This window comes from Leptopilina boulardi, unplaced genomic scaffold, assembly GCF_019393585.1.
Source record: "Leptopilina boulardi isolate dan_hultmark-lab unplaced genomic scaffold, ZJU_Lbou_2.1 LbouV2_354, whole genome shotgun sequence".
Lineage (NCBI taxonomy): Eukaryota > Metazoa > Arthropoda > Insecta > Hymenoptera > Figitidae > Leptopilina > Leptopilina boulardi.
The window spans coordinates 556,645-570,008 of NW_026137923.1; the positions used below are offsets into that span (position 1 = coordinate 556,645).

Below are 13,364 nucleotides of genomic sequence, written 5' to 3' on the forward strand. Positions count from 1 at the left end.
CATCAGGACTTTGTACCTGACGCTTGTCAGAACAATTATAGAATATGCATGTATCATTTGGGCACCTTTCTACATCTTCCATATAATCAGAATTGAACGTGTTCAGAACAAATTTCTTAGATTTGCCGCGAGATTACTCAATATCCCCTTTGACTTGCATACACATGATTACAGGGAACTTAGATCGGTATTAAATATACCATTGTTAAATTCACGGTTCCACTTTGCAGATATGGCTTTTTTGTATACACTTATGAATGGAGCTATCTTTTTTCCTTCACTTCTCTCTATGATAAATTTATCAGTGCCCAGAATGTTTTCTAGGCGATATACATTGTTTTCGGTGGCATTTCACAGAACTAATTATGGTAATAATTCATTGATTGCTAGACTCAGCAGAGAGGCAAACATGATTTCAAACGACATCAATTTCTTTGATAATAATGTCAAACGATTCACAACATCATTACGTAATATCTTGCTAAACGAAAACTAAAATATCATTTCTTAAGTGGCTACCTAGATTTAGCAAAATATAGTATTGTAATTTTTAGATTTAGGAGTACTTTTGTACGAAAGGGCATGTCCCGTTATGTTCCAAATAAATAAATAAATAAACAAAAACTTTTGACAATTTAATATATTATATATACACACTGAGAGAAATAGATGTTAAGATCTTGATGGTTAAAAGTACATTTTATCCGTTACCATCAAAGATGTTACAAAAAATATGGTTATGTTACCCACTACAATCAAGATGTTACTCTGTACATTATATGGATTGTAACTGATACCCCGTACTATATTTATTTCTCTCCGTTTATAAATTTTTATTAAAAAAAAATTCGGCTAAAATGTAAATTTTACTTGATAAAAATTTATAATCAGTATGATGAAATCATAGAACTAATAACAAAACTACATAATTATGCGAGAATATGATTTTCTTTAATTCCAGATTCTGTGAAAATATTATTATGCGCGAAAATAACTTCCTGCTTTATAATTATGCAGTAAGTTAATTGCGACCTCCCACCGGAACAGCAACGTTTGCACAAATTTTACCATTTAGTTTGTGTATTTTTCTTTTGATAATCGTCAATTCATTCTATAATATCGTTTTCTAAATAAGTAAGCATTTAGCGTGTTAATTTTTTTTTTTTTTTTGAATACTAATTTTCCTATATAATAATGTCTTTCTCTCGTTTCGGAGAATATAAATAGTACAATATTATGTATATGGAATGATAGTAAAATTTTTTGAATTAAATTTGCAAATAAATTTTTATTTAAAATTTTATTTTTTTTTGTTTTTTAATAAATTTTATTATTTAAATTCTTATTTTTTACAGAAATTTTATTTCAAGATTATAATATTTTTAAAATTAATATATAAATTTTACATATATATCCAATTAAAATTATTAGTCACCAATATTAATAAAATGGATAAGGATAGAATATAATATATTTCAAGATTTACAATCCTAAATATTTTCTCGCGAAGTCTTTAACATCATCACAAATTCTTGATTTTTATTATTAAAAATTTGTTCTTTCACACATTTATTTATTTATCATTTATTATTGAAAAAATGCAATCACTCATCATTGGATTATTTCTAATCGCTCGATTAGAAAATTGTTTCTTACTTTTTTTACAAAAATTAATTAGAATTTCACGGAAATTCTATAAATTCGCATTATTATGATATATACAATAGAGTAACCGAAAAAGGTATTAAATTTTAAAAACATATATTTTTTTTTTTTTGCAAAATTTGTTCAAACTTAAAGAAATGTATTGCCCACTACATTGTTCGGTCACATATTTAATTATAAATAATTAATAACTTTAGAGTGCGGGCGTTTTGGGAGATTTTCGTTTCTCCATTAGAATATGTTGAATTTCCTCGAGATTTCGACCTTTCGTTTCAGGCATGACAAAAAATAATGTTATCGATCCAATGAAACAACAAACAGTATATATCCAAAAACTCGTGTAAATACCCTCCGCTTTATTGAGTACCTCAAAACCAAATGTGACAATAAAAAGTAAAAATTCCGTGATTATTGTGACACATGCAGTCGCCGGTCCTTTAACATCAGTTGGAAAAAGTTCTCCAAGCAATACAAATGGCATGGGACTCACTCCAAAAGCGCAAAACACTTCAAAACATGTTAAACCAAATAGTGGTAACCAACTAATCATGGGTAAAAAATCAACTCGCAAATATTGTAAATAATAAAATGTTCCAACAATACCCAATGATATTGATGCAAATATTCCCGAGAAAATAACCAAAATTCTTCTACCAACAGAATCAATGAGCTGCGAGGCAATTAATCCAGAAATTATTTTCACAACCACCATAATAATTGTCGCATATTTTGGATCAAGTGATGATTTATTATATTGAAAAATAGTTTGTGTATAAGTTAAAATGGCAAAATAGCCAGAAAATACTTTAGTTATATCAGCACATAGTGCAATCATTAATGCCTTACGATGTTTTCTATGCTTAAACAATTTCCATAAACTATTTTCCTTATGTAAATTTTCATCATGCGTTGCCAATTTCATTCGTTCAATTTCAACTTTAACTTGATCGGAATTCTTGAAACCTTGAAGTTTCATTAAACTTTTTATTGCCATTTTATCATTACCACGCAAAAGATAATAATATGGTGTTTCTGGCATAAATAGAAAAGTAGCGAGGAAAAATATTGGCAATGTAAGCATTACACAATTCATTTTGTTATATGATAAAAAAGCACCTGCCACTGCAACAACAAGAATACCAATGTCATAGGAAATTTTTATAATAAATAATAAAATTCCTCTAATGTCCTTGTCGGCAATTTCACCAAGATAAATCACCAATAATCCAAGCGATGAACAATAACCAATTCCACTGATTACACGCGATATATAGAGAGTAATGTAATTTTTTGCAAATATTGTCGTCATCCATCCAATTATTTGCGGTAGGGAAAATAAAAGTAGAGAATTTTTCCGTCCTATTCGATTTACAAGAAGTGGATAGATTAGATAGCCAAAAATTCCACCGAGACTGAATAATGATGCTATCCATGAGCCTTGAACGACAGAGACCGGAAATTCGGATTTCTTGCTCTTTAGATACGGCAGAGCTGGCGATGTCCATGTTTCACATGCACCGAATCCAATTCCTGAGATGCACGCTGAAAATATATTACACAATTATGACACTTGGTTACTTAAATATATGAGGTTAAATATGTATAAAATTATACAAACAATAAATTAGAAAGATATATGAATAGCGATTGTACCCTGATATAAGTACGGAGAAGGTTCAAATGAATAAGAAACTTTTTTATAATTTCTTCAAATTTTATTTTAAATATTTTTTTTTTATCATTTTCTTAAAAATGTTTTTACTTTTTTTAATTCTTTCTTTTTCTTGTCAATTTTAATAATAAAAAGAAAGATTTTAATATGATAAAATCTTATTTGTATATGTGATACGCTACGAGAAAAGGTACCTTAGAGGCAACAAAATTTTAGGTTATGTTTAGTGATAGTTTTAGCTTGATTAAACGTTCATTTTTAATTATTGTGTAAAATAAAAATAAATTTTTATTAAATATTTTGGATCTAATAAGACTTAAATATCAGTGCTTTATATTAAGAGTTAATCCTCTTTGTGTATTTTCAATCCAAAAATCACAAACATAACCTAACAGTTTTTGCCTCTAAGATTATTCGAATACAAAATTATTTTTTTTAATTAAAATCTTAATTTTTTTTAATAAATGAAGAAATTATGATTAAATTTATAAAATTATTTATCAAAAAAAAAAAAAAAATTAAAGAAAGAAAAATTTCTTTTTGATATTGTATATTTAAATATGCTTTCATTCATAAATAACTTTTCATAATCTCTCTACTTATGAAGGAAAAGAGGATTAACCGAACAGCTGATATATGTAAATAAGAAAATATTACATTATACTCATGCAGTTTGAAATGAATGAACTTATGTCTATTTATAAAAAGAAGAGTAATAAGCGTGATTCTCTTGCATCTGATATGCGAAAATAATTACACTAAAAATTTTTTAATTATTATAAAATTTTATTGTAATTTTTATTACAAATATTTAAACGTCGATATTATTAATTTGCAAAACAAATTAAAAAAATTTTATTAAAAATAAATAACAAAATTTTTAGGTATTAAAATTTTTGTTATAATTAAAATATATTTTTTGTTTTAATATAACAAAAAAATTTTACTTCCATGAAATTGGCGTCGATGCTCAGCGCCGAAAATTATTTTTCACATGACCAAAAATGTCAAATTATATTTTTTTTTATTATTTTCGGTCCAAATAATGCTTTAAGAAATACTTTTTATGGTATTATGTGGACCTAAAACATTTTTAAAAATGATTTGATATTTTTTGTCCCGTGAAAAATAATTTTTGACGCTGAGTGTCGACGCCAACTTCATCATATTTTGTTATTATAGTGCGACAGAACTTTTTTTCCTTAGTCCAAAAAATATTTGTGACAAACTGATTTTGGTTAAATATATTAATAAAATTTTTGTTCTCTCAGTTAAAATTATAAAAATACAAATTTAGTAGATTATGATTATAATTTTTGATATTTGTACACTACAATATATTTTTGTCAATTTTAAAAAATCTTCTATACTAATATTAATACCTAAGAATTTGAATTCTTAAGTTGCAAAATTCTTAAAACTTTAAAATTAAAGGTAAATTGTTTCATATTTCTATACTAAAAAATTAAAAAATCATTGCATTATGTAAAAGTGCATTAAAAACATTTAATATTCGGAAATATTTAAGTTAAACTTATAAAATTTTTAAAAGTAATATATAATTAATATGTACAATGAAAAATTATTTCTGAATTTTTTTTTTTCTTATTAAATTTATCCATCTGTAAATTTAATTTTTTTTCTTTGTAACTCTATTTTGTAATTTTAATTTCATGGTAAATAGATAAAATTTAATACTTTTGTATATTTTTCATGATTAATCTACATTTTTCTAATGACTGTTAAATAATTCATCGATAATAATAATAATGTTTCTTTTAAATATGAATTTGTTAAAATTAAAAATAATTCTATAATTATAGCAAAAAGTTAGTAAGTGATTTAAATAGTAATATTTCAAATAATAATAATAAATGATAAAAAAAATAAATAATAATATTTCCACTAATCATTTAGTTTAAAATAACTACGACTTAAATTCATTTTTAGATTATGTTAAAATATTTTTCAACAAATTTTTATACGATTAATTAAATTTAACTTTTTTTTAAAGTTATTTATTGATTAATAATTAATTATTTTTTCACTAATTGCTAAATTTATTATGAATATTTTTTATGTACTAAAGCAAAAAGTCAGCCATGGTTTTACTAACAATTAGTTATTTTTAATTAATTTCATTTTAGGGAGAGTTCATAAAAATGACGATAGTCTTAAAATTTTAATACTCTTGGAAGAATATGAAAAAATTATCTCATTAATTACCACTGATTGCTGCAATAAATTGTAAAGCTTGACTCCCATGTTGCTTATTCACATCGTAACTGTACGCTTTTTCACTTTTTTTCTCATCACTATTCGTAATACACGAAAATAAATTAAGTTTCATTATTTCAACAATATTAAAGTCAAGAAATATTCATTGATTTTATATGATATTCAATACATTATTTTTTTTTAATGCAAAAAATACTTTTATAAATTTATTATTAATCCTATTTACACTAATTTTAAAAAAACAAACTAGAATTATTTTAACAGATATTTTAATTTTCAATTGAATTTTAACAAACTTTTTTTTCACAATAAAATTGCATTGCTCACGCTACGGAAGTTCTATTCCATATAAGAAGTCTGATCAGATGAGTTACACACCTGTTACATAAATATGCTATTAAATATATGCACACCTTTTTTGCTTTATTTGATCGTCAAGAATTTGATATAGTTATCAAACACATTATTCATTTTATCAAGATTCATATTCAAACATTGCCACTTGTGTATATGAACTTAGTGTATGATATTAATCTTTTAATATCTCTACATATAAAAGTATCAATTAAATATAGAGTAGTTGTAAAGCTTTCAACAAACACCGTATAATTTCCTTGAAGAGAAAATTGTTTCTCGTGTTACATCATTTTTTTTTTAATGAATCTTTTCAATTGCCGTGCAATCATTGATCCCGTTTCGTAAGATATTTGTTCAGATTTCCCTCTTCTTCTTTACAAAAATAAAAAACTTGTGCAAAAATTTTGAAAGGATTTTTTTTGTTTGATTTTAATGATTTTATCCGTTGGGTAAAAGCCGAAATTTTTTTTGATAAAAAACGAAAATTATAATTACATTTAGGTAAATTAAAAATTTAATTCTATTAAAATCTTTTGAATATGAATTTAAGAAAGGGAAATTTTATTACAAACTGTATACCACTAGCAAATTTATTTACTTGAAACCTAAATATTATTTATAAATTACTGTCAAAAAATTTATTTTTTCTATTTATAATTAACTTGAAGTAATCTTAAAACTTCCGCCTTACAGTAAGCTTACACAGTAAGGTCGTGGTAAGTTTACATGGTAAGGTTGTTGTAAGCTTCCCGCAAGGTTACTGTAAAGATGCTGTAAGGTTACTGTAAACATAAAGTAATATGAAAATATATTAAAAATAATTATATTATAATATATATTATATTATAATTTTTTTTATAAAAAATTATATATTTGGTAAAGTACTTCATGAACCCCAATAGGGCTTTGTTAAATAAAAGTTACTGCGCAGCCTATGTGCCATAGAAAACTACTGCGCATAAATATTAATAAAATTTATTTTTTAATAACATTCTATGTTTACAGTAACCTTACAACAACCTTACAATAACCTTAAAGGAAGGTTACAACAACCTTACCGTGTAAGCTTACCACAACCTTACCATGTAAACTTACCACGACCTTACAATGTAAGCTTACCTTAGCTTTACTGTGTAAGCTTATTGTAAGGTGGAAGTTTTAAGATTACCTCAAGTTTACTGCAGGCTCACACGGTAACTTTACAAACCTTACAGATATCCTTACAGTAACCTCACAGCAAAAAGCCGTGCTATGTGTGATTTATAACGTTACTGAAAACGTTTATTATGTTTATTTTTTCATTTTTATATTATTATTTATAGTTGACAATTAATATTATTTATAACGTTACTGAAAACGATTTTTAAGTTCATTTTTGCATTTTTAACGTTATTATTATTTTGCTAATATTTTTGGCAGAATATGTGCTGTGTGTGTGCGTCAATGTTTATTTGTATATTTATTTATAAATTTTGTCAAATTCATAATTAACAAAGTGTCCAACCCTAAGTAGAAGTAACATTTTCGAATTGTGCTAACCATAACTACACTGAGAGAAGTTAAACATAGATTTCGTACTAAACACACGTTCAGATAGTGTACCTAACCTTTCGAGCAACATCGGTTCTAAATTGTATCGCAGCTGCGCTTTTTGGTGGACAGATACTGTACTAAATCGTTTGTCCCACAAGTTAGGTCAGAATCAGTACTCAATTGGCGCTGCTGCTGTTCGGTTTTAGTACTGCGTCTGCACATAATTGTGGTACAATATCTGTCCCTCAAAAAATGCAGATGTTGCGTTAAACTTCTCTCAGTGTAGACATGTTTCGCGATTCGATTTTTTACTTCATTTTTTCTTCAATCATGAACCCCAAAATACATGCAAAAAACTTACCTTGCCGATTTCTTGTTTTCTTTATTCATTTTTTATGTTTAATCACATCGCTCACAAAACTTTTTTCGTTCCTACAAATGCACCGACGTCACAGCAGACGCTGCTTTTGATCCTCCAAAAATGTAATGGCACAAAAAGTTAGGTTTCACTACGAGAAGCTTCGCCACGTCCGTTCATAGATTGCGCTACTGTTCTTTTTCTAAGAAAAGCGAAGTGTCCAACCCTGAGTATATTTCCCTATTAATTCTGTTTATACTGTCTACGGGTGATTCCCCATAAATAGGTCATTTTTTACTTCTCCACTTAATAATTTCAAAATTATTATTGAAAAAAATATGAAACTTTGCATAGTTATTCTTCATCCTTATGTTTATTATTACCAAAAGCAAAAAATTTAGTTTAATTTTAATTTATCTTAAGTTATGTTAATTAATTATATTTCCACTTATATTAATTAGTTAAAATTATTCGGAATTTAAAAATTCATAAATTGACCAAAATTATATTTAAAACTGAAGTAATATAATTTATAAATTTTGAGGTTATTTTTTCATCTTACTCTTGCTGTATTTATATTACGAAAAAAATTTATTTAGAACGCTATGTTTAAAAAATAAATGTTATTGTGAAAAGTAACCTGTTTTTGGAGAATCACGACGACCAAAACTCGTAACTCGGGAGTTTTTGGGGTTGCTGATTACGAATCCGAAGTCAGATTTTTAAAACTTAATATTGCGGATCCAATATGTCGGGAATTTTTTAAAACAATTGCTCAGATTCACATAAAATTCTTTATTATTATATTGACTCAAATATGTAATAATTTTTTACATAAAAATAAATATTTATTTTATAATAGACAAGTAACCGATTATTTGAATCAAATTTTTTTTTTTACAGTGTAGAATGAACAAAAAGGTGAAAATCGACTTTTAGTCTTAAGAATAACAATTTGTCCTTACGATTTCGTTAAACTAAAAATAAATCATTTTTCTCTGACAAGTTAAAAACTTCAAGTATAATTTATATTGTATAAGTAAAATAATATTTAAATTGAAAATTATAATTTCAAAGTACTTTTTTGACAAAGCGATTTTGTAAATAATGTATATCTCTGTACCTGCATTCCGATAATTATTTATTGTTTATTTTGAAAGGTCATAACAATATTGAATTGTTTGAAAACACCCCAAAGAGAATAAAATTCAATCAGTAGCAATTCCTGTATTGACCTGTTTAGACGTGATCATAACGTGCAAGAGTAAATTTTCTAATTTTAAAAGTCGTTGTTAAAATATTTTCTATATATATTCTCTTTTATTATTTTTCAGATTTGATAAGTGAATAACTTCGGGAGTGTTAAACATTTTTCTTTTGTCTTTTAGTAAATTTTTTTTTCCGAGAGTGTTCGAAATTCTTAAAATAACGATCATTTAAATCTTTAGAGAAAAGTAAATTTTGTTTTTTAATATTGTGCGTTTTCGGGAGTGTTCGAAATTTTTTAAATCGCGTGTGTTTCCGGCACATCTTATCGTCCAAAACGATGCATCATCGGATACATCAGTTGCAGACTAAGGTTAGAGATATATTTTTTATAAATAATAATTATACAACCGAAAAAATAAGTTCTTAATTTTAGAGGATTCCTCTTCTTTTGACGCATTTTTTCCTCTTATATATGGGCACTAAAGTATTCATATCTAATTGAGAGGAATAATCTCTAATAAGTCATTTCAATCCTACGTCAAGTTCAGAAATGTGTCAATCTTCTTTATTTAATTAGAAGAAATAATATTAGTTAGTTCACCCTTGAGAACTTGGATTAATTTATTTATAGGGAAAGAAATCATTTTAGAGAACGAAGCATGACAAAAACACGAGTTTCTATATAATAAAAATATCAAACATTTTTAGTTTATGAAAAATACATTTAACTTAAGTTAATTTTAAAATAAAATGCATAGTATGAAAGTGAAAAAGTTTATGAATTATTTACATAATAATTTTTATTTCCATCCTTCCAAAAATTGAAAAATTTATTTATAAACATTTTTACAAATAAAAATATGGAAGAGAAATATTCATTCTTATTTTTATTTACATAAAAATGAATATATTTTAAAAATAATATTTATAGATTATGATTCTGAAAAATTCAATTCTAACTGGAATATTAAAAAATTCTAATCAAAAAAAGAAAAGGGGTTAAACACATTGCCATTAATTTATTATAATAACATTATTAATTATAAGTAATTAATATTATTTTCAAAATTACAGATGTAATTTGTTAGTCCCACTTCACATAGAAGGTTTCTTAGGTTTCCGTTATTTATTTCATAACTGTCACTTTTTGAACAGTTTGAAGGTGTACGTAAAAAAACAAAAAACTATATTTCTAGAGGAATAATCTCAATTAGAGAAAAAAAATCTCGCAATTGGAAAAGAATACTTTCAACTGAAAAAGAAAGATTATAAGTAATCATCTAACCAAAATTTTCTTCAATAAAAAAAAAAGAATCCTCTATTTTTTAGATGAATATTCATATATTGAAATTAAATTGTAAAAGTAAATGTTGAGAAGAATTTTCTTCTCATTTTAAGATTTTATTTTTTTCTGTGTACAATTGTTATTCTGCTAAATTTAAAAATATTACATGAATTTCTCCGCACAAGGAGAATTTATTTTTTGCAAAAGAAAAATTTGATTACGCAAAGTATGTGGTATATTCTTGAGGGTATTGCGAGGATAAAAAAAAGAAATCTTTTTCCCACGTGATTCCAATATATATATATATATATATATATATATATATATATGAAACGGGATGCTGTATTTTTTTTTTTTACTTCTGATGAGGTTCGATTCTCGATTGCGGGTGTGGGCATTGTTTCGAGGTATAATGCCCCGTAGTTCAGAACTCGGGACAAGTGTGTGAAACCAAAAGAGACTCCTCGTAACGACTGCGCCAAAACACACAAACAGAAACAGCGGATTGTAATAATGGATGAGTGAAACGAGTGCGTGTTCTACAAATACGATATCGGCTTGAGGGAACTCAAGGGCACGTGACCCTTTTTGAAAAGAACTGTGCAAATATAACGAGAACACCCCCAACGGTGACCCCCGGAGTGGGGCACACTCGGCCCGCGTGCCCTCAACCAGCTATCAGGGTTAACTTACAAACCCACACCACATATATATATATACCCCTGGACCATTTTCTTTTTTCCATCCTTTGAATCGTCCTTTTTTTCACGTATATATATATTTATATTTAGTTCGTCATGTCGTTATATATCCCGGGTTACTGTTTCCATCGTTATTCCACCCTAAATGTTGAAATCCCTTTTATTAATATTCGTCGCTCAGGAGCCGTCAAATTTTTCGGAGTCTTTGAAACTCTCAAAAGCCTTGCGTAAATTCTAAGTGCTTTACAGAACCCTTGAAGGAAGTTTTGCAATTTTTTTATTTAAAATTAATAATTTATTTATTTTACAATTCCGATTGAAATTAATTAAAATTTTCATTTTATATAGAACTTTTTTTGAAACAAATTTTTATTCGTTCGAATTATTATTTTGCAGAATTTTCACTAAACCGATTTTTTATGGGCATATCTCTAGAACCTTTAACTTTAATGTCCCTCGCATATATTTTGATAATTTTAATAAATTTTTCGTTGGTTTTTGTTGGAAATATTAATGCTTGATACAATCAATCATTTCCAAAAGATTCCACTTTAATTTATTAAATACATAAATAATTATTTCAATTTTAATACGCGATTTTAACAATGTCTACTTGTCCTTAACCATACTTTCTGATGCTTTAAACGATATAGTTTTAGATTTAATAAAAATTACTAATTCTGAAATATATTTTTTCAATGTTAATTAATCGGTGAACACATTTTCGCAGGGAAATTAATATTTTATTAATTGTGAAAAAATTTATAAGCTTTTAAAAGATGTCCCTCACTTTTAACCTTTTCGACCGTAATCATCGTATTTATGATTTTTCTTTTATAAGACAAGCGGCACGTTAAAATAACTTATGGGAAATCAAAGATCAAGTTACTATAATTATTTTGAGACATAATAAATTGATGTGCTTCATGTCTTCAAAAAACTATTATAAGTTAAATAAACGAAAACACGCGTGGACAAAATTTGAAAACAACCGTAATACGAGTGATACTTCATGAAAATCATATAAAAGTATTCGAAAAGTACTTGTATATATTTTCACATGTGCCATTTAACATCCCGTGAATGTGCTTCGAGAAAAAATACTTTATTGCAAAGATAATGTAAAAATATTCATCAATTACGGTCGATTGGAATCGACCGAAATTTTTTAGAAAGAAATTGTTATGTACGAAGTTGCCGATTATAATTTTTTTTATAGAAACTGTCATTAATTATTAAAACCTGAAGGTTAAGTTTTAATGTTTATTTCGAGACACAAAAATGGATCCAAAAAAATTCATTCTGAAAAAAGATAAGATGCGAGAGAAAAGAAAAATAGAAAAGAAATTGGAAAGTTTACGAATATTAAATTTAAATAGAAAAAAGTCTATGAAAATCGTATGGTAAATTTTAAAAATTACAATTTTACATTTTTAAAACAATTCACTATAATAAAAATCTATTTTAAAATGTAATGTAAATATTCAAATAAAAAATTTATATATCTAGTTATTTTTTGACACATGCTTTTATACCCAGTGCATTATTTCAGTATTTTATTATTCATATAAATATTGAAAATATTAAACGAATTTTATTGCTTTTTAAAATTATAACCCCTTAGAAAATTCCCTTCAACTGTTTTTTATTCTAAAAAGCAAACACCTGTTGAATATTTTTTTGTTACAGGTTAAAAATAATTCTCAATTTTAAATATTTATAACTTTTTGAAGACAACTTGTTTTATCTGTTCACTTGTATAATTGAAAAGCTTAGTTCTTGAAGTTTATGTAGACAGAGTTTCAATATTGTGCTCAAAAACAAAAAAAAATTTTTTCTTATTGAAAAGTTAAAGGTTTCAAAGATATGCCCTTATATTGCAGAATTTTTCTATAACCCAAAATTACCTTTACAGAATTTTCATTGGTTTAGAATTTGAATTTCTTATTTTGAATGAGACAATAATAATTGATATGAAAAATATGCAACATGTCATTTAGAAAAATCAGATTTTAGGTCAATCAAACGTTAGAATGAAAGGAAATTATAGAAAATAACTGTTCGTTAATTAAAAAAATTTGATGTTCGGAAAAACGATGATTAAACAATTTAAAAATTAGGAAAATTAAAAATTAGACATAGAAATTTTGCAAAATAAAAAATATAACAAGTAAGCATTTGGTAGAATTTAAATTAAAATAAATTCTTGTTTTTAATTAATTTTATTTTGAATAAGTAATTGGTAATAATAATTGGTAATAAGTAATAAGCCTTATTGGTAGCGGATTAAAATATTTATTCTATTTTAGAACATTTTAATTTATAACATTATGTTTATTCGGTCAA

The 13,364-nt window shown here is 25.8% G+C and overlaps 1 protein-coding gene across 1 annotated transcript; it reads right to left on the minus strand.

Annotated features, from left to right (window-relative positions):
- Window positions 1–1,444: 1,444 nt before the first annotated feature.
- Window positions 1,445–5,910, minus strand: LOC127286441 (facilitated trehalose transporter Tret1-like). The gene is made up of 2 exons (XM_051312874.1): window positions 5,564–5,910; window positions 1,445–3,207 (listed from the first exon to the last, which is right to left on the minus strand). The coding sequence occupies exons 1-2, from the start codon at window positions 5,685–5,687 to the stop codon at window positions 1,859–1,861; spliced, it is 1,473 nt and encodes a 490-aa protein (XP_051168831.1). The 5' UTR covers window positions 5,688–5,910; the 3' UTR covers window positions 1,445–1,858.
- Between the last annotated feature and the right edge of the window lie 7,454 nt (window positions 5,911–13,364).

Coding starts and splice junctions, on each gene's coding strand:
- LOC127286441 (XM_051312874.1), bottom strand. CDS start 5,687: ATGAAACTTAATTTATTTTCGTGTATTACGAATAGTGATGAGAAAAAA. Junction 3,208..5,563: donor ATTTATTGCAGCAATCAGTG/GTAATTAATGAG, acceptor ATATATTTTCAG/CGTGCATCTCAGGAATTGGA.